The following is a 22268-nucleotide window of genomic DNA, read 5'->3' as shown; positions in this document are numbered from 1 at the left end:
CTGGAAAAAAATTTACAGATAATATAACAATAAAAATAACAATCTTTCCTACAAAACATTAAAATTATACAAAATTATAGAGTGAGCATACATTCAAAGTTTTGTTTGCATTTTTTTTTTTTACAGGAGGTACACCAGGATTTAATATAGATATAATTAGGTTGAAAAGAAAGAAAACATTTTCATATTGCTTCCCAAAAGTCAAATATCCAAACAAAACATCAGTGTCATTATTTATGAAGTGTTCTTGTATGAACAAAATGCCAAAATGATACAAGAACGTTTCTGGTTGAGTCCCATAGCCCCTTTTACCGTGCCAGAGAACTCGCGCCATGACGTCCTTCTGATTGACAGGTGAAAGTTCCAATCAGTGAGAGTAAAAGACGGAGGCGGGTCCGTGAAGCGCTGACTGTCAGTGTCTACACTTCAAAGAAAACTGCGATTTGACTTGCAGTGTTGCAACAACACAGTGAAGACGCGGAGTGGGCGTTTTCACTTCACATAGATACTTTTCGTTTTTGCCTCCAACTTTAAGTCTAGCCGGACTGCTAATTTTGTGTATTTGTAAGTTTCAAAGTTTCAAAATGACCAGCAACCTCAGGCCAAAGCTTTGCGTCTTAGAAAAAGGGGACAACGGCTACGGTTTTCATCTCCACGGCGAAAAGAACAAGCTAGGTCAGTTCATTCGGCACGTGGAGCCCGACTCTCCGGCCGCCGCTGCAGGTCTGCTGGCCGGGGACAAACTGGTGTTCGTGAACGGGGAGAATGTGGAGGACGAGAAGCATCAACAGGTGGTGTCCCGAATACGAGGCATAACGGGCCAACTAGAGCTCATCGTGATGGATGTAGAGACCGCAGAACTGCTGCAGAAGCACAACTTGAAGTGCCAGAAAGAGTATGTGACTGATGGCATACCGATACCGAGCAGTGTTGGATCGGACCATGAAGACGAAGTGAAGAACGGGACCCCAAGCGAGTCCACCCCTGTCCCGGAAACAAACGGGGACATACGCATGGATAGACTGAGCGTGAGCTCCAAGGTGAGTTTAGCTAAACGAGCAACTTTTATGAGCAAATTTCCATCACTTAAAAGATTATTTTGGATCTTGATGATGCTGATAACAAGATGCGAGATAAGTTGAGTCTTCTGCACATGCGTCACACTTCTGATATTTTTCATAACATGACATAGTAAATATTTGTACGTTATATGTAGGTTAATGTCAAATAAGGATGTTAAAATATATATAAGGATGTTAAACGTTAAAAATAATACATCGCGTAAAAATCTAGTTTTAATAATACACGTTTTATTCATGTTGGTTGCATACATTTTTGAAAGAATGTTTTTTAGGCCTAAAACTTTCCCACATGTATTCAGATTTATAGTGGTGTAACCATTAAACTAAAATACTTTAACTGGACATTAAATAGGCTTGAGTTAACAGAAATTAATCAGTTTCAGAAATTCATCATTTCGACTCTTTTTCTTTTCTTTTTTAATCTCGGGTTGGAAAGTTATAGCCTACCCTGCCACCTTTGACTTTTTTATTTTTGAATTTAATGCCCACAAAAGCTATCAAAATGAGTTTTAATTCAATAATTAAAAACATGTTCAACATAGTAGATGTGTATTCAAGTCAATCTTTACACATTTTTGTACAACTTAATCGATTGAGACAAAAATCTTTGAATATTATACTAGTGACCAATATTATATTCCCATCAGAGCATTTTCACATTTTCTTATGGAAAGTTTCATTGCACATAGTTTGATGACCAGGCTGTGGATATGTGCCCAAAACAACACAATGTTTTGTGGAGAACGACACTTGTCATAATTTTTTTGAGCCATAATTGCTTGAGATGAGTACAAAAGCCAGCAGACTAAGCTGACCACCGATAAAATTTCAATCCCTTGCCTTGAAAGTGACATTCAGGCAAAGTATGGTGACCCATACTCAGAATTTGTGCTCTGCATTTAACCCATCCAAAGTGCACACACACAGAGCAGTGAACACACAAACACACTGTGAACACACACCAGTGGGCAGCCATTTATGCTGTGGCGCCCGGGGAGCAGTTGGGGGTTCGATGCCTTGCTCAAGAGCACCTAAGTCATGGTATTGTCAGCCCGAGATTCGAACCCACAACCCTAGGGTTAGTTTAGGAGTCAAACTCTCTAACCACTAGGCCACGACTTCCCCAAAGTCCCTCAGCAGTGAAGGGGGTTATTGTGGAATAGAAGCAAGATTAGAGAGAATTTTGCCCACAGAGTAGGATTGAGATCTTTTCATCCTATGTAACAGATTAGGATGTGCCATCAGACTTGGAGAAGTTGCAGAAGATCAAACCTAATATAGCAAGCAACTCTATTACTTGAGTGAATGCTTAAATAATATGGATTATTTTGAGATTATCATAGACGTTTGGGAGTGACAGAGATCCCTAGCAACCACCTAGAACTCCCTAGTGACTGAGTTTTTGAACTGGTAAGCCCCACTTACATTGTCTTTAGAAAATCTAGTTAAAAGTTACCATAGAAGGCAATTAAGTTTTCCAAAGTGCCAGCACAGCAAAAGCAAACGTCAAGTGTGCAGTTTTGATGCTAGTTATTCATTTATTGTACATAAAGACATACAGGCCAGTGTTTGTCAGTCCCTTTTCTGATTATGTGGCACGAGCCTGAGATAACGTTAATCATCATAACCCTGGCGGACCAGAGAAAGCCTCTGCTCAATAACAGTTATTTAGAGTCTCCGGAACAATATGGATTGTAATCACATTTCTCTCCAGCAATTATCAATTGTTTTTAAATCCCTCAGTCAACCATGAATGGCCCTTCTGTTGTGTCGTTTTCCTCTCACCCTCCTGTGTCCCATCCTTCCTCTCTGTGATCATTCAGAAGTAAAATGCTGCTGGAGGGAACATCCTTGGATCAGCTGTCACTTAAACCCAGACTAAGCTTTGTTCTCGATGGCAGTTACTGAGATGAGATTACACTCAGACAGCTTGCTCGCATTGTGTTTAGCAATAAATGATGGAAAAGAGACAGAAAGGATGTTTATGAAAATTAGATCAATGTCTGAGACTGATTCCTTCAAATAATTCTTCAGAAATACAGATTTGTTGGGACTAGGGCTGGGTATCGATTCAGCTGTCCCCATTCGATTCGATTTCAATTCACAAGCTCTCGATTCGATTCTTGATTTCAACTTTTTGAAAATGTATTAATTACATCCATGAACATGATTCGGAAAACGACATCTCCCATGATCACTCCACTCTACTTCATAGAGCCATCAATCTTGTTTGCGATGGATCAGCGTTGTGCAGACCGATTGGCATATGACATCAAAGTATCACAACAGTGTGATTAGAGAGCAAACAACTCTTAAAGCTTTTGAATTGCTCTCATGGTACTTTGATGTTTTACACCGATCGCATGTGTTAGTTTATGCCGATGCATCTTGAACAAGCCTATTGTTTTGAAAATGCGATTTCTAGCAGAAAAAAAGTAACATATTGTGCCTTTAACGTAAACAGTGGAGAAAGAAATTGCTTGTGCGTCAATACGTGCATTCGGTTTTAAAGGGGACGCTGAGTATTAAGACTTGTAAATAATGTCTCTTACTGAAAATGTAATAGAATACCCATGAAAGATTTACGTTATTTAAAAAATACACATCGTTTTATACGTATTTTGGGGGCGCCATTATTTAAATGATGTCAACTGGTTGCACTCGGTGAGCTACTACAACCAAAAGCCACACAATGTGGCATCGTATCAGTATCCTGAGTTGTGTTTCGGGTAAAATTAAAAACACATAGCACCAGTATCTCACAGAGTGCAACCATTTGATGTCATTGAAATAATTGCGCCCTCCATAGTCCAAAATATGTATAAAAAGATTTTTTTAAATAACTTAAGTCTTTCATGGGTTTTCTACTACATACTGTTTTTCACACAGACATGACAAGTCTTAATACCCGGGGATTCCCTTTAAAGGGGAAGCAGAATATAAATGTCTGCTGCTCCATAAGTGCCCCCCGCTGTGAGAGAGTGACATTCGCATCTCATTCACCCCGTCTTGCTGTTTTTGTTTTGTTCAGATTTTTTTTATGTATTATAGTTTCACAAAGCTAAAGTCAAACCATTCTGTATTTGCTTCAAATTTAGAAATTTTACAGTCTTGTTAACATGTATTTAGGATCTTTGTTTGGATTGTGATTAAAATACAATGGTTGCCTCTAATTTTAAATAGAAAGAGAATAAGCAAAGACTTATTTTGTTTATATTAAGATATTTGTATCATTTATTTATTTCATTTGGGATTTGTTTAAAAATTTCAAGTTCTAGTTTGTATTATTTGATATTTCAGTTTCGCAAAGAAATAATAAAAGGAGACCTTTTCATTTAAAATTTGGCTTATATTATCATTTCTTAAAAAATTTGAGAGGAAAATCGTATTATGAAATCAATATCAAGAAATGTATCACATCTTGTGTTGAGTGAATTTTTACATCCCGATGCTTCTAGTTTTTGCTGTGGTATTGAAGAAGTAAAGTGTTCTATAAATAATAAGTGTTTTTAAAAAAAAGAATCATATTTTTTTGCTATATGATCTGAGCCTTGAGTTTTGTGATCCATTGCACACCTACTCTCTTGACTTGTTATTTGAAGAAAAAAATACAATCACTGGAGTTCATGTTGATTTGTCTGCAGGCTAGTTAACTTTATTTTGGGCTGCCAAAATCCAATGAATGCCTGCCCGAAGGGCTACCAGAGAATTTGACATTTTGCAAGCCCTGAGTGAGTGACATGACATTCAGCCAAGTATGTTGACCCATACTCAGAATACGTGCTCTGCTTTTAACCCATCCAAAGTGAACACACACACAACACAATGGGCAGCCATTTATGCTGCAGCGCCCGGGGAGCAGTTGTGGGTTCAATGTCTTGCTCAAGGGCACCTAAGTCATGGTATTGCCGGCCTAAGATTCAAACCCACAACCCTAGGGTTAGGAGTCAAACTCTCTAACCACTAGGCCACTGCTGTAGAATCCTTTCTGTATCATTTGTATTTAAACCTTGATATTATGCCAGCTAATTTTCCCACTATCTATTTAGGGTTAGGGAATTAAAATTATTATTGACAATTATAATTATAAATGTGTAATTTTCTATTTGTGCTATGGATACGAATGTTTCCTCAAATTGTTCAGTTTATTGACAAGAGGTTTCCTGTTCATATCTAAGTAAACATGTGATTTTTGCCTGGTGGTCCATTAAATAGACAGAAATTCCCACAAACTTTTACTTTTCCCATAATCCTGAAACATTGAGGAACCATATATACAGTATTGTTCAAAATAATAGCAGTACAATGTGACTAACCAGAATAATCAAGGTTTTTCGTATATTTTTTTATTGCTACGTGGCAAACAAGTTACCAGTAGGTTCAGTAGATTCTCAGAAAACAAATGAGACCCAGCATTCATGATATGCACGCTCTTAAGGCTGTGCAATTGGGCAATTAGTTGAATTAGTTGAAAGGGGTGTGTTCAAAAAAATAGCAGTGTGGCATTCAATCACTGAGGTCATCAATTTTGTGAAGAAACAGGTGTGAATCAGGTGGCCCCTATTTAAGGATGAAGCCAACACTTGTTGAACATGCATTTGAAAGCTGAGGAAAATGGGTCGTTCAAGACATTGTTCAGGAAGAACAGCGTACTTTGATTAAAAAGTTGATTAGAGAGGGGAAAACCTATAAAGAGGTGCAAAAAATGATAGGCTGTTCAGCTAAAATGATCTCCAATGCCTTAAAATGGAGAGCAAAACCAGAGAGACGTGGAAGAAAATGGAAGACAACCATCAAAATGGATAGAAGAATAACCAGAATGGCAAAGGCTCAGCCAATGATCACCTCCAGGATGATCAAAGACAGTCTGGAGTTACCTGTAAGTACTGTGACAGTTAGAAGACGTCTGTGTGAAGCTAATCTATTTTCAAGAATCCCCCGCAAAGTCCCTCTGTTAAAAAAAGGCATGTGCAGAAGAGGTTACAATTTGCCAAAGAACACATCAACTGGCCTAAAGAGAAATGGAGGAACATTTTGTAGACTGATGAGAGTAAAATTGTTCTTTTTGGGTCCAAGGGCCACAGGCAGTTTGTGAGACGACCCCCAAACTCTGAATTCAAGCCACAGTACACAGTGAAGACAGTGAAGCATGGAGGTGCAAGCATCATGATATGGGCATGTTTCTCCTACTATGGTGTTGGGCCTATTTATCGCATACCAGGGATCATGGATCAGTTTGCATATGTTAAAATACTTGAAGAGGTCATGTTGCCCTATGCTGAAGAGGAAATGCCCTTGAAATGGTTGTTTCAACAAGACAATGACCCAAAACACACTAGTAAACGGGCAAAGTCTTGGTTCCAAACCAACAAAATTAATGTTATGGAGTGGCCAGCCCAATCTCCAGACCTTAATCCAATTGAGAACTTGTGGGGTGATATCAAAAATGCTGTTTCGGAAGCAAAACCAAGAAATGTGAATGAATTGTGGAATGTTGTTAAAGAATCATGGAGTGGAATAACAGCTGAGAGGTGCCACAAGTTGGTTGACTCCATGCCACACAGATGTCAAGCAGTTTTAAAAAACTGTGGTCATACAACTAAATATTAGTTTAGTGATTCACATGATTGCTAAATCCCAGAAAAAAAAAATGTTTGTACAAAATAGTTTTGAGTTTGTACAGTCAAAGGTAGACACTGCTATTTTTTTGAACACACCCCTTTCAACTAATTGCCCAATTGCACAGCCTTAAGAGCGTGCATATCATGAATGCTGGGTCTTGTTTGTTTTCTGACAATCTACTGAACCTACTGGTAACTTGTTTGCCACGTAGCAATAAAAAATATACTAAAAACCTTGATTATTCTGGTTAGTCACATTGTACTGCTATTATTTTGAACAATACTGTAGGTGCCAAAAAAAATATTGAGCTGTTAAGCAACTACCTAGCAATTACAGAGAGCAACATCACCCTAGCAGTATGCCTCTGTTGCAACACACCAAAAACCTTCTGATTATCAACCGTATAGAAGTACCTTTGAAACAACTTCCAACTCACTGAAGGAATCCTTTTTATGGGCAAAGCACAAATGTACATTTTATTCAGTAAAAAATATTTTTGTATGTTAAAAATTATTTATTCTCTGACAGCAATACATTTCAGCAGACACAATACAACAAGTGTTTTGGCAACCACTAGCTATTCTCTAGACGTTCACCACTAAAATTTCAAAAGTAAACTTTCAAGCTGAATGTGTAACTTTTTGAGAGAGGGAGGGATGTTTACACATTTGAACAAACCACTTCCTTGGTTACAAGTTCACTGTTTTCCTGCTGTGGTCTGCTGCATTTTAGATGACATGAGCAGTTACACCAATCGTATCAGTCCTCACCTCACTCCTCTTGGTACATGTCTGTGCATTTTGCTTTTGGTTGGCAGTTTTCAAATCTCTGGAGATTAATTATTGGCTGTTGAGTTTTGCAAGTGCACATCTTGGATCCAAAGCTTCAGGCCTGTAAATATATTTATGGTTGCTTTTGCCAGCTCTGCCCATCTTCACATTATTGTCAATCAATAATCAATATTGTATCATACAATAATTTTTTTTTTCTTTATTGCTTTTGGTGAACCAGTATTAGAGATCGACCCGGTCAGGGTCAGCTGATGGCCGATATGTGCTGCCGATTTTTAGGGCCGATATCTTGAAGTCTTCCCCTTCATTTGCATGCTAAAATGTCACCCTAATAATAAGTGGATTTCTAAACTTATCATCATTTATTGAGCACTGACTTGAACCATCTCTTAAATCTTAATTTTGTGCACTGCACGGTATTAAAATAAAAAATGTATCCAAAGTTAACCAAACAAATCAATAAACTGACCAAGTATTAAATATATAAAACAGGTAATATATATATATATATATATATATATATATATATATATATATATATATATATATATATATATATATATATATATATATATGTATATGTATGTCAAAGTTTTAGAGCATTTATCAAGCATAATTTTTCAAGTTTGTTGGAACATAAATGTAAACTTAAATATACATTTCAATAAAAAAATACAATTCCATAAATAAAAATCAATTAAACAGAAAAAAATCTATTAAAAAAATAAAAATAATAGTAGTGCTGCAAAAACACTGGCAACCAGCAACATTTGTGTTTGGTATAAATGACACAGAACATCTAAAGTGCATTCTAATTTCAAACTTACATCGCAGTCTGATCATTATTAAAATAAACTATACAGTCAACCGAACATATAAAAGGTTACACTGGTCAGTTTAAATAGACCGTATAGGTCCACTCTGTTGTTATGCCAGGGACGTTTTTGCTCATGTGAAGAGGATGATATTTTCCGTCTAGTTTACATTAAAAAAAATAAAAAATATTATAGTTTAACATTCAGATACATTGCGAATATGGAAACATTTGGATATGTGCAGAACGATTTTTGATTATTTCATTCAAAATTAGGCAAATTCTGTGCCATTCCGTGTTAAACTGTAAATTCCGTTTTTATGACTGGATTCCGCGGTTCCCTTCGCGTTTTCTGCATCGCGGAAATCATAGGGCCCTAGTTGTGGTATGCCAGCTCTATCTTGCAATGGACACACGCCAGGACATTCTTCTCTTGCCCGCGCCCTAAAATCAAAACACTGCAGACTCCTTGCAGTATGCGATTTCGGACGTATCGCTTGTGTCTCCTTCCGATTTGGCATAATTTTATTTTTAATACTATAGTGTCATTTTAAAACATTGCAATTGCATTTAAAAAAAAAACAATGAGCAGCACGAAACCATTTAAAGAGGCGCATTCAGCGTTCTCCTTGACGGGAAACAAAGTAAAATGATCTCAAACGTATGGAGCGCTCTCTTCATTTTATCAAATGATCATAATCACATCTATTCATTTTACAGTCCAGCTATTAGCATTTTATTCAGCCTAAAACCCCTTTAATTCGGGTAAGAAAGCTTTTTTTCCCAAGTGGGCTGTGGCTTATGCACATTATAATAATACTGCTGCAGATGCATTTTGCAGCATTAAGGTTATTAATTTATTGTTCATTTAAACTATGATCGATCATGGAAATTATCGAATATTGACATCCCTAAATGCAAATGAGTTGGATGGAAACCTGGCTATTGTCTGCATCAAACCATGCTTCTGAACAAATGTCATTCACTGTTCTGGGCAGCTTCAGGACAGCTGTCTTTCCGAGCACGCTGCTGTCTGTGAGCGGGGCAGAATAACGGAGCCCTCAATCACACTGCAGTGTTTGTGAGAGCTGCCAACTTCTCCACACCATTTACAGAGTGAAATTCTCTGACTACCTTTATCTCCCAGGACTGTTGTTGAATCTTCCAAAAGTTTTGGCTTGGGGTCCTTCACATGCGGCAGCAGCACTTTCCACCGCACCAATAACACGGGGCTGCCTGCCGACGTGCCTGACTTTAAATCGGCCCTACTAAACAAGGATATAATATCCTTATAAATATAAACAAGGACAATACCGATATATTAAAAAATGACAAATATCAGACCGATATATCGGCCGACCGATATATCAGTCGACCTCTAACCAGTATGCCAGTATACCACATGATATTTTGGAAGGTTTTAAATAAAGTTTGTTTACTTGGAAAACTCAGGTTAAGTTTAAGGATGATTATTGTTTTCAGTCATCAGTTCATGTTTCACCAACCTTACCCCAGTCTTTCAAGAGTTGAGCAAACCAAGGACAAGATTATGAGTTACTAAAGTGAGCTATAAATTCATTAACCTTTGTATTATTGAACTGTAGTATCTTCATAGGGCTAGTGGAGGATTTACTGAGGCCTGTCGTGAGCTGGAGATGGGTTATTCCATCATTCCAGACATTCCAAACCTGTATGACTTTTTTAAAGTCACGTGATTTAAAGTGCTACTGACATTGTGCTGTCAACTGTATGGGAAAAAAATACCTTTTTTGTGTGTTCCACAGATGAAATAAAGGAATAGGTTTGGAAGGATGTGAGGATGAGTACATTTTGACATAATGTTATTTATTTGAGCAAATGTCATTAATCTGAAAGCTTATCTATATCATAGTGTTCCTCGCACAAACCTATCATATTTATGGAAACTTCAGTCCCCATTCTTTGTAAATGGCTGAAAAATACTAAGCAGTGCAATATATTTTAAGAATTTCTCCTTTTGTGGACTTGCTTAAAATCAACAACAACATTTTTCTGCTTTTACTCTCACAGTATGTGAGAAGACAAGAAGAGAGTCTTTTAAGTCTAAAAGTTATCGCTATATTTGAATTTTTCTCTGTGATCAGTGATTGACCTCTTTGCCAATAGCCACTTTGAAGACCACAGGAGCTACAAGTATTGTTATGTCACAGACTATCAGGAGGATTGGCAGTGAATTAAGGTCTTTGTCAGACACTGTAGTTGTAAAATGACTCTTCCCCACATCTACTTGTGGACAGGGGGAAATTATTTCCTCTGCTGACTTCAGCTTCCTATACTGAAATAACCTAAGGGCCAAAGGAGGCCCCGAGGGAGACCGTCTAGTCAGCAAAAAGAACTCTACACGAAAATAAACTTTCTGAGTTTCATGCATAACAGCAAAAGATCACAGGCTTTCGTCACATACTGCATTAAGGCATGTCATAGTTTAATGCTAGTTTATTGTTAGAAACTTATTTCCTCTCATCCCATTTCCGTTGTTGTTGAGGTTGTTCTGCCCTGCTCACAAAACTGGTCACAAAGAAAAGATCCTCTCAAATCCTCTGAGAAATCAGAACCGGATCTAAAATGAGCCCAAATCAAATGTAGAAGGATCTCTCTCTCTCTTGTTTTTTTTTTTTTTTTTTCTAATCTAAAAATGTGTTTGATAAACAGTAGTTTGTACATTGTGGAACAAACTATTCTGTACTAAATAAGAATACATATGAAGGCAAAATTAAGAGCTTTTGCATTGTGCATTTTTAATATATACATTACAGGTAGTACAACATGTAGAATTGTTTTTTCAGTGTTATTTCATTAATATAATAAGAATTATTATTGTCGTAAAAATAATATCAGAAGGCCAAAGAAAATTGTAGTTCTAAAAATAGGCTTCATTTTAAAAAAAATTTAACATTTCTTTTTTTACTTTTCATGGGATTCAGGGGTGAAATAATAAAGTTTGTGAATGTCACCTCATGATTACATTTACATTTAATCATTTAGCAGACTCTTTTTTCCAAAGCGACTTACAAATGAGAACAATAGAAGCAGTCAGGTCAACAAGAGAACAACAACAGTATGCAAGTGCCATGACAAGTCTCAGTTAGTCTAGTATAGAACAAACACATAGCCAGTATTTTTTTTTTATATATATATATAAATGAAAAGACAATAAAAGGAAAAGTGCTAGTGTTAGTTGGTTAAGTGCAGGCGAAAAAGATGAGTCTTTAGGTGTTTCTTGAGATCATATGTAGAATATTTTTCTTTTGAGTGTCCTCTCTTCATGTGGATTGATAAGATTTCTTTCATAAAATCATACGGCAGTGTTCCAGGAATCTTATCAAATCTGATGATGTCATCTTTGCATTGTGAATGTGTGGGCCCCTGCCATACCCAAATAGCAGTCCACACCCGAGTCCTCCCCTTACTCACACCCGACACGACCAAACAGAGATATCATCAGCTCACCTCACCTTCTGCATACATATCTTTTGCTTCTCATACAGTGGCAATGCAGCAAGTATGATATCCATATTATATCATTCATCTGTTCAGTTCATAATTTCCCATCCAAATTTGCACACAAAAAGTGTGGCGTTGGGTGAAAGAGTTTGCAGGAGATATACATGTCATTTGTAATGAAGACACAAGAAAAACAAATACAGTGACAAGTATATGGCTTTATCAGACAGCTTTGTATATCTTATCACAGCGGGGGTGTATCTTTTAGTACATACTGAGTGATCTTCTATCTGCTTGTGCGCATAGTATCTCACGCATTTAAAAACACTGTGACAGTCACACGTGTTTGACGATAAACCCAGCCAGAGAGCAGATAACATTGTATAATATCCCTCACTGTATGTCCAGTCCTCTCAGGACATTGTGAACCTTCTGTCAAACATTGTTGAGCTTGGCTACAGCACTTGGCATGGTGAAATAAGACCTAATGTTAGTCTCTTGCCAGTTTGGTCAGTGCTTAAAGCCAAGAACGTGTCTGCTAAATCATCCAGCATGTTTGTGCTAGAACAAAACCTTAAATAGTCGGGCAGAGTAAAAGGTGTTTCTGTAGTTTAAAGTGAGCAGCGTGTCAAAACAACAAAGCAGTACACACCACAAGCACTCAGGGTTGTTTATGGCAATGATCTTATATAGCCTACTGTACGTATTTTCATCTAGAGCCAAATGCGCTTCATTCAAGCACTTTCTGTTCTGTTACTTCTCTAAGAAGCAACTAAAGCATCTGAAGATGTAAAGCACTATAAGAGCTACAGATGCTGTTGTTATTTTAACAACAGCAGCAGAAACACGGTAAGCAGAAAAACGGATTCATACAATTATTTTTATTTGTCATACATGTATGACTCTAGGTTTGTAACAAGACATTTAGCATTGTAATGATCATTTAATAATAAACAATGTTATCACTGGGAGAATTATTGGTAGATGGCAAGGAAATACAAAAGATTGAGACGCTTCTATTTTTGCTCCCCAATATTTTTCAAAATAATTTTTTGAAATGTTGCAATTCATTTAATTATAAGAAATTATTTGGAAGCAGTAATGACACTGTGCAGTTTTTTTTTTTTTTTTTGCATTTCATCTAAGCATCCTCTTGATCGAGCACCTGTTTAAGTGAATGTGATGTGCACATTCTACTTTAACTAGTTGGCAAGGAAAGACAGCTTTGATATTACAACTTTGAGGCATGCTCATGATGAAAGCGTTTTAATTATTATGTACATGTTTTTTTTTTTAGTAAATACTTAAGCAAAATATAAAAAAAGGTCCACACTTAAAGAGGAAACCCTGAACTCCCATACTGTATTTTTTTTCTGCCACGTGGCCTTCTGCCATACATATTTTTACATTTAGAGCAGTAAGTGTTTTAGCTTTTATTCAAAGTGACTTACAGTACACTTATTACAGGGACAATCTTTCTGGGGCAGTCTTTGATCAAGGGTACACTTAGTAATAGCTCATGGCTCTGATTACCAGGACTGGGCTTTAACCACTTTGCCACACACTGTCCACAAACAGAACTCTTCAGTCACAGCCTAGTGTTCAGCAGGAGGGCTTAAACTCTTAGCGTAACATATGGACTCTGCTGGCTAAGCCTGTGCTAATCAGAGCTTAGATGGGTCTTGCCTTTGCATAGTCACTTGTCAGAAGAGTTATTTCTTTCATTAATGGCTACAGTCAGGCACATTTTTCTTTGGGGGACAGTAATGAAGAAATCTTTGCTATTGTCAGCTGTGTTCTGTTACCTGTGATTACCCCAGCAAGTGTTTTCTGTAGAGCGGGTAATGTCACATTTAGTGACTCTAGTCCTTACCCCTTCACTCCTCACCGCTATCCGGTTTCCCAGAAGAGCAGGGCTCCCAGGAAGTATGTAACCTGTACAATGCAGCTTTGCTGTCTTTGCTGTCTTTGGTATTGGCAGGGTTAGGCTATCATGAGCACCTTGGACACACTTTACCTGTGCGCTGAAGTTTGCTGTTGGTCTGTATCAGTGACTGGGGTACTAATGATTTTAAGTTAGCTTTTTTAAGCATAAAACTGGTCAGTGTAAAAATAATAATAACTAATCATGATTAATCTCATAAATGGTGTATCATGTTTACTTTTTTATTATTAATTTTAAATAAATAATTTATATTATTATTATTAAGCATTATTGATGGGACTGTGGAGATGCATAAGACAAAACATTGGCTTAAATAAACTATAATATAATATGTAATTATTTTATATATATATATATATTGTATATAATTAATGATAACAACAGTAACAACATTTTATATTCTATTAATATTTTTATTATTATTATCATTGTTTTTGTTTGTTTTAGTGAATCATGTTTAGTGGTTTTATTTAATTATTTATAATTATATTAATTATAAACAAATGATGAATATATTGTTATTATTATTATTCTTGAACTTCATTGATGCGGCTGTGAGGATGCACAAGACGAAACATTGGCCTACATCAGTTATATGTTGTTGTTATTAATAATAATATTAATAATAATAAGCAGTAGTAATTGTTATTATTAACAAGAATAATAATATTATTGGTGTTTGTTTTACTATAGCATGTTTTGTTTTTCTTGATAAAGGTTTTTTTTATTAATGGGACATGAGAAAAACACTGGACTCTATAAACAAAACTATATTATATAATAGTTTTAATATAGTTTTATAATAAACTTGAACAAATGTCCTTCCATGTTAGTTTTCATCCTTTGCTAGTTCCTGTAGGTTTAGTTTGACTCCTCCATAAATCAATATGTGCATGTGTACAGCAGGTAGATGTTTGGTTTGTTATCTGTTTGTTTAATTTCAGCCATATATTATAGACTGCTTTGCTAAAGAAGGAAGTACACAGATGACTGGTCAGTATAGTTACTTCTACTTTTCTGTGCTTCATCTCGGGATGTTGATGTACTGAGTCCTCTTTAAAATGGTATGCAAGTTATTTCTCTCGTTTAATCGATTTCTTTTTTAGATTTTATTTAGAAAGTGTTGCTCAGAATATCATGGAAGCTTAAATGTTTCAGGAAGCAGGTGACTTGTATCGATGGGGATGGGTGGCTTTACTTTGGCAGTTCTTTCTTTTGTACATTTATGATTTTCTCATGCACATTTGTAAAGTGAAATAATTTTTTCTGAATGTATTTCTGGTGTGTGGTGAAGGTTTGATTTGAACATTTTGCAGTGAAGGGAATTAGTAGTTTACATTTGAAAGATACATCTTATTATGATTGACAAGAAACTGATATTTGATTATTTGAAATGTTCTCCTAATTTATACGTTTTGCTTTGTGTTTAAGATATATCAGTATATCCGCTTTTATTATAAATTCCTTCCTTGTTTATTGTCTTTTTTTAGGAATCAAAGAACGAGCTGCGTCCACGTCTCTGTCACATGAAGAAGGGTGCCACTGGATATGGCTTTAACCTGCACACAGAGAAGTCAAAACCCGGCCAGTACATCAGGGCGGTGGATGAGGACTCCCCAGCAGAGAAATCTGGACTTCTGCCCCAAGATAAAATAGTGCAGGTATAATACACCAGTTAAACAACTCTGTGTGTGTGTGTGTGCTTCAGGAATGTATGGTAATAAGCTTTTGTTTTGATGTTCAAAGTGTGTATATATCACTATAATTCAATGCCTCTTCTTAAAAGTAAAAAAAAATTAAATTCTCCCACTTCATAAACTAAGTATTTCATTAGCCTAACCATAGGCTGTTTATGGCTGACATCATACAAAAAAAAAATGGTTTCATTTTATACAAACACTTTATACTTGCACAGAGAGCATTACCTGTAAATGCGTGAGCGGTTTGGAGTGTGTTTCCAGAGCATTAATCTCATTATCTGTCAGTGAAGGATTGGCCAGTGTAACACTGTCTCTTTGGGAGTGCTGGGATTACTGAAGTCCTGAGGAGAGCTCAGAGCCACATATCTTTATCAAACCACTGATATAAGACCAGGCTCAATCCACTTACTACAGCTAAGTAATAGAGGTCCCAAAGACCCCAAAGAAAGTTCAGGCTGATGGGGAGAAAAAGACCCGGTTTATGTTATTTATATGTATAAAACAAATCTATGTATTTATCAGTGTGCTATTTTAAATGCGTGTTACTATCTGGTGTAAATTAGGTAAGCGATATGAAGAAAATAAAGTTAGACAAATAAATATAAATAAAATAATTTCTCGTTTTGTTTAATACAGCTCTGTACACAGTTTGGTTATTTACTAGTGTGAAATCTGTTCTTTACCTGAACAAATTCCTGAAAAATTCAGGTAAAGGCAACAGTGTATTGTGTACAAACAGATAACAGATTAGCAGCTAGTTACTGATGATGCCATTTAAAAGCGTATGGCAATCAAGTGTTGAGTTATGTTGATGAAGATATCATTATGTCAGTCATCATCAGTTTGAGTGAATATAGGGAAATCACTCTTGGATTTAAATAAGGTTGTCACTCCCAAAAGCCTGTGAAGAGTGTGTGCACATGACTTCAGTAAAAGTAAAGTATGTGCATGTTCTGAGGGTCATGGTGAAATGGTTTTGGCTGATTTGTAACTCGGTCTGTGGTGATGTGTTTTTCACAGTTTTAAGTTGACACATTTTAAAAAAATCATGCCCTTTCACTGCGTGAAGACTGATTGTGTGACTGGTTGACGTAGTCGTTCGCTCCTGGCCTGACTGAGAAGATTTGTCATTTTAAAGCCTCGTCTCATTTCCGTTACGATGCCACCAAACGCTCACTTCATGCAGCGGCCGTGTTTTCACACTCTCAGTATCCCTGTTCTTAGTTTCACTCCCATTTCCCACGTCTCAAGAAGAGATCCGAGACGAACATGGCAATAAAAACAAGCTATGCCTGTGTGTCTCATGCTCACTCAGATGAATTCCCCTTTTTGCTTCCCTGTTCTGTGAGTGTGGCCTCTTAATATGTGTGTGTCTCTAATAGGACCGTGTTTAAAGGACACATAAGGGGGCTGTTGTTTCTCTGCTGCTTTTTAATTGCCTGCAGAACGAGAGAGTGGGGTCTGCATTCCTAAAAGCCCACTCCTGCCCTGAATCTCCCACGCAGGTTCCTTAGCCTCTGGCATTATGGGTTCTTTTCCCAGGTGTCTCCTCTCTGGGAACAAGTCATGGTCATGGCCATGGGATTAGATTTTTTATTAACCCATAAGTATTTCAAATGAACAGAGCATCAGAGAAAGGAGTGGTGCTTTGTCTGACTGGTATATATTATAGTATGTATAGACAAAAACTCACTTGTTACACATTTGCATTGCCTAAATTTGAGTCTAGCTGCATTGGTGTGAATAGTGTAAATTAAGTAATAGTTAAGTAAAGAAACAATTGGAATAGAAATATTTATTTAAATATAATGACTTTAAATTAAATTAAATTATATTTTTACATTTAAGTTACATTGTATTAAAGTTGTGTTATATAAAAAAAAACATGACTTTAAAATGAAAAATTAAATGACTACAAATTGAATAAAGGAGAGTAACATAAAATAATACATTTTTATTTTAGTTCTTAATTTGTAATTTAATTTTATGTCATTTATTTATATTTATATTTCAATTATATTACATTAAAATTAAATTACCTTAAAGCAAGAAAATTACATTTAAGAAAAAAGTAATTACTAATCAACAAATATTTTATATATTAAATAATGATTTTTTATTTGTAATGATTTTTAATGTAATTACGTTTTTACATTTAAATTAAATGACATTGATGCTACATTACCATAAAGGTATTAATAAAATTGACTAGAAAATATATATTACACATTATTTTTCACAGATGTTCGTACTTTTGTAAAAAATAAAACTTTGAAATGTCCCCTGAAGATCACTACTGAACCACAGACGCTGACTCTCATGCACATGCTCTGAATGATCCAGAGAAACAATTGTTCATTTCGATATCCAGATATATCAGAATGAATGGCGGCTTCCTGCATTCCTGCAGTGTTCCCACAACTCTTCCTAATCATATTTTACGTCTCTATCTTTGCTTCAAAATCTATGAATTCATGTCTGTTGTTTCTGCAGGTGAATGGCATTGCTGTGCACACAATGCAGCATTCAGAAGTGGTGGCGGCCATCAAGACAGGAGGAGATGAGACCAGACTGCTGGTGGTGGATCCTGAGACAGACGCCTTCTTCAGCAGCTGTGGTGTCCTTCCGACTGAGAAACATCTCACAGGTGCCAGCGCTACAAATTAACCAGCTATTGCGTGGTTTTTCATGTGCAAAGTGTTTTTCTGTCCATCTCACCCTCGACCTTAAGTGTGTTTCTGCTGATCAAGAACAACTTTGTTCACTTTGAACAACATTTCAGATGATGTTACGCACACACACTCACATAGTAACAGACTGCTGGTTAAACATCAACTCGAGGCCTGCGGTGGCACTGTCTGTACACCAGAGAATCAGCCAAAGTCAACAGCGCACTGCCAGCAGGTTGTCATGGGGATCAGAGCCATGGCAGAAGTATGAGAAATAGGGGAAGTCAGTCACCCCCAGCCTAAATGTGCCAGACAGGAAACGACTCCTGTTTGTGTTCCACCACACTATGACACAAAGTATGATATATAACATATAGGTCACTTCATTGGAGCCTTTTTGAGGGTAACAGGTGAAATAAGAACAATTTAATCAAGGTTTATAGGAAAATGATTGGCAAAACTATGATGAGCTTGCCCCTGGGCTGTTGGACTTCTTCCATGGTTCACTGAAAGAATGTTGACAGCTGCACCCACACACATCTTTTATTCATTATTTCAACCACAACAGCCGTGGTTTCCAATTCTCATTCAATTCTGTAAAGGCTTTTTGCACATTTCCTGTTTTTTTTCTTATTTTCTTGGAAGGAAACTCACTGTTCAGCCATTGTACTGTGTCTCTTCTGTGACAATGGCATTTTAGTTAATAATAGTGATGGCCAGTAATCATGAATCTGCTTAACCCCCCCGATGCTTAATTGAACTGAGACCAATACGTCTGATCATAAGTCTTTCAAATGCACCAAAAGAAAGCAATCTTTAGCAGAAGAAATCTAATGGATTGGTCGTTTCCCGTCCCTCTTTGTTCTCAGGACCTCTTCCAGAGCCCGTTTCCAGCCATGATGCAGAAGATCAGGTGAGTAATGTCTGTGTTGCTCATCGCACTTTTTGATCAATGTTGCTGTCAGCGGGCAACCAGGTGAGACACAGGACCCATGACCCATCTGAAGTATCCAGATGTGTTACTCATTCTCTAGAAATGTGTTACTCATTCCCAATGGGAAAGTGCTAAATTGCTCAAAAGTTGCCCTTTGTATCGTCAGCCTAAAAGTATTCAGACTTAAGTGGACCACGTATCTTCAAATGTTATCAAGCAAATATGTGTGTGACCTATTACACATCTTGAAAAGTGTGTATGTGATGTGTTAGTTTGGTAGCACATGCTAAATTCACATGATCACATTTGATTGGCTGATAAAGTGTAGTAGTGTCCGAGCGTCAGTGATGGGATTAGACAGGCAGCATTAGGACGAGGGTAAATCTGTGGAGTCTGAGCACCAGATTTCAGGCCACTTTTAATGCAGTGTCCTGGTTCCTCTCCAGCAGTCTCGTCTCTGTCAGTTTTCCCACTGCTAGATTAGACTGATTGAGATAACGATGACCTGGAGCAAATAATCGCCGCTTCCTCTGACTCAGTGGAAGCTCCGTATGTCCAGTTATCTGATAGTAGATAAAACATCTCAAGCGTGTGCGAGAGTTTGTTTTCTGTTTCTTCACACAACACAAACATCTGTAGCTTTATCAAACTCTAAACCCGGTACCGCTGGCGTTTCTCAGACACTCTTTTCCCCCTCAGATGTTTGTCTGGCTCTGATAAAGGATCCCTGGCTCTCGCTCAGCTGGAGACATCACAGAGAGTACTGGAATACCAAAATTACTTCTGAGATTTGTGGATCATGTGGTTCACATCAGTTGTTCTAGAATGGGGCTCCCATAAATCAATTCTACTTGTAAAATATTTTTGGGATTTCGAGTTTCTGAAACATACTTGAGAAATAATAATTAATTATTTAATGCAACAGTCAAGATTTTCTTTCCAACTTTTTATTCTCCAAAGAATGCTGAAAAAAAGTATCAATTTTCACAAACATGTTAATCAGCATATTAAAATGATTTCTTAAGGATCAAACTTTTGAACGGTAGTGTCATGATACTCATTCCTACTTTATGTGATATTCTTACCATAACATTTTGATACATACTGTACAAGTAAAATAATTTGACAAAGCACACAATACACTTGACCATTTGTCTGCTTACATGACATGCTTCCTGTATTCAACCCAAGAAGGTGTGAAGACCACAAGTGAATGTAGAACGCATGATTACCCGATGGGACACACTTATAAAACAGTTTCGTTTTCTCCAAAAAAGAAGTTTTCCTCAAAATCTCACGAGTTCATGCACATGATGTGTAATTGGATACACTTAGCCTCAAAAAATGCACCAAGGCACTCTTAGATAGTGTGGATTTAGCTTTGGCATTTATCCTTCTTGGGCCAGTCTTGTGTTTGTCCTTTCTGTCACATGCGCTTGACCAAGACCTCAAGTGTTGGGTCAGGCCCTATATTCAGACTGTGAACTGAAACCTCAGGGTCCATCTAGGGGTTTGTTTTTGGTACTTCACTTAAAGGGAAAGTCCACCCAATTTTTTCAACATTTATTCACCCCCATGTCCTTCCAAACTAACTTTCTTCTGTAGAAGACCAGATACTTTAAAGAATGTTGGTAGCATTGTATGGATAAAAAAATACAGTGGATGTCAGCAGAGACAGAAAGTGTTTGGTCATCAACATTCTTCAAAATACATCCTTTTGTGTTCAACAGAAGAAAGAAATGCAGACAGGTTTGGAATGACATGAGTGTGAGTAAATAATGACTGAATTTCCATTTTTGTGGTGGAATACGCTTTTACCTGTTTGACATTGTTTGCAATACTTTGTTGAAGGTGAATGGAAAAGCAACTCAGGAGGAAAAGCCTAAAGTAGCTATGAGCCTGTCGACCTCCAGCACCTCCTCCAACACCTCCACCTCTGCAGCTCCAGCCAGCACCTCAGCACCAGAGGTTTGTGTCCGTGCACACAGTCTTGAGTACGTGGAATATTAAAATTCATTTAAAATTTTCATGATGAAATGTGTGCAGGACAAACCAAAAGAGAAGGCTTCGAGTGATGACGCAGGACTATCTCTGCAGATATCGCTGCAGCAGGCCAAGGAACGCGCTCGCCAGAAACGCTCTAACAAGAAAGCCCCGCAGATGGATTGGAGCAAAAGAAATGAGCTCTTCAGCAACCTCTGAGCCTCCTCTGTGCCTCCCATCTTCCTCTCACCCATTTTCTTTACTTCCTCTACAATTGTCCGTCCCATCATGCCTCTCCGCTCTTTCAGTACACTTGTACACATTTAGAAACCCTCTAACATGTGTATTTTTAAACCAGTGTTATTTTGCATCTGATTTCTAAATCTGTTGATTTTTTTTTTTTGTGATAAATTTTTACTTGATTTAACCCAGTTTCGATCTTCTGATATATCGATATCTGATATAAGATGAAATATATGATTTAACATTACTGTATAATGCAAGTCTAGAATAGAATTTTTTTTTTAAGAAGAAAGCTTAAATGATATCTGAAACATATCTGTATATTCTCTTGCTTTGCTTACAGTAATATTGATGCAGTATTGATGGCTCTGTGAAAACGCCGTATAGTGTCTGATGAGTTGCTTCAGGACTAGTCTTAACAATGGAGTTTTTAAATAACTTTTAGAGCAGCAACTATCCATTGATTTTTCTTTTTCCTGTGTGTGTGTGTGTGGTTATGATCAGTTCATAACATTAAGGGTAGAAACTGCAGCCTTTTAATTTTGTAAATGTGAGCCGTTCATGGTTTGGGACCCATTAACCACTGAAATGACGCTGTTGGCTGATAAACCTTCTAATTAAAGGTTTTATTTCAAGTGCTTGTTTAGTGGATGTACTGTGCTTTTTATTCAGCACATGGTAATAGTGGGAGTGAGTACTGAATGTTTAAGCGTATGTTTACTTGTAAATCTTGCACAGTATTTTATTTCCATAGCAAATGCTCGCTTCACTCCATGTCTTTAGTAGATTAATTTTTAAAGTACTGAAATGTACCTGCTTTAAATAACTGTTAAAGAACCATGTCTTTTTGTTCTACACCAAAAACAATGAACATTTAAAAAAATTGCCAGTCTGTTATGACTATATTTATACACGTGTTGCACAATATATAGATTCCAGAAAAGCATTGTTATACACCGATGTGTAAAACGGTACTATTTCTTGACAGCATTTTAATAAGAG

The 22268-nt window shown here is 36.9% G+C and overlaps 1 protein-coding gene across 1 annotated transcript; it reads left to right on the top strand.

The window, feature by feature from the left end:
• Window positions 1-455: 455 nt before the first annotated feature.
• On the top strand, window positions 456-21925 carry LOC113064169 (Na(+)/H(+) exchange regulatory cofactor NHE-RF1-like). Its single transcript, XM_026234784.1, has 6 exons — window positions 456-1040; window positions 15228-15398; window positions 17931-18084; window positions 18976-19019; window positions 20892-21008; window positions 21087-21925. The coding sequence occupies exons 1-6, from the start codon at window positions 585-587 to the stop codon at window positions 21240-21242; spliced, it is 1098 nt and encodes a 365-aa protein (XP_026090569.1). The 5' UTR covers window positions 456-584; the 3' UTR covers window positions 21243-21925.
• The last annotated feature ends 343 nt before the right edge of the window (window positions 21926-22268 follow it).

Source organism: Carassius auratus, chromosome 46, assembly GCF_003368295.1.
Source record: "Carassius auratus strain Wakin chromosome 46, ASM336829v1, whole genome shotgun sequence".
Taxonomy (NCBI): Eukaryota; Metazoa; Chordata; class Actinopteri; order Cypriniformes; family Cyprinidae; genus Carassius; species Carassius auratus.
This window is presented reverse-complemented; position numbering and strand designations above follow the sequence as displayed.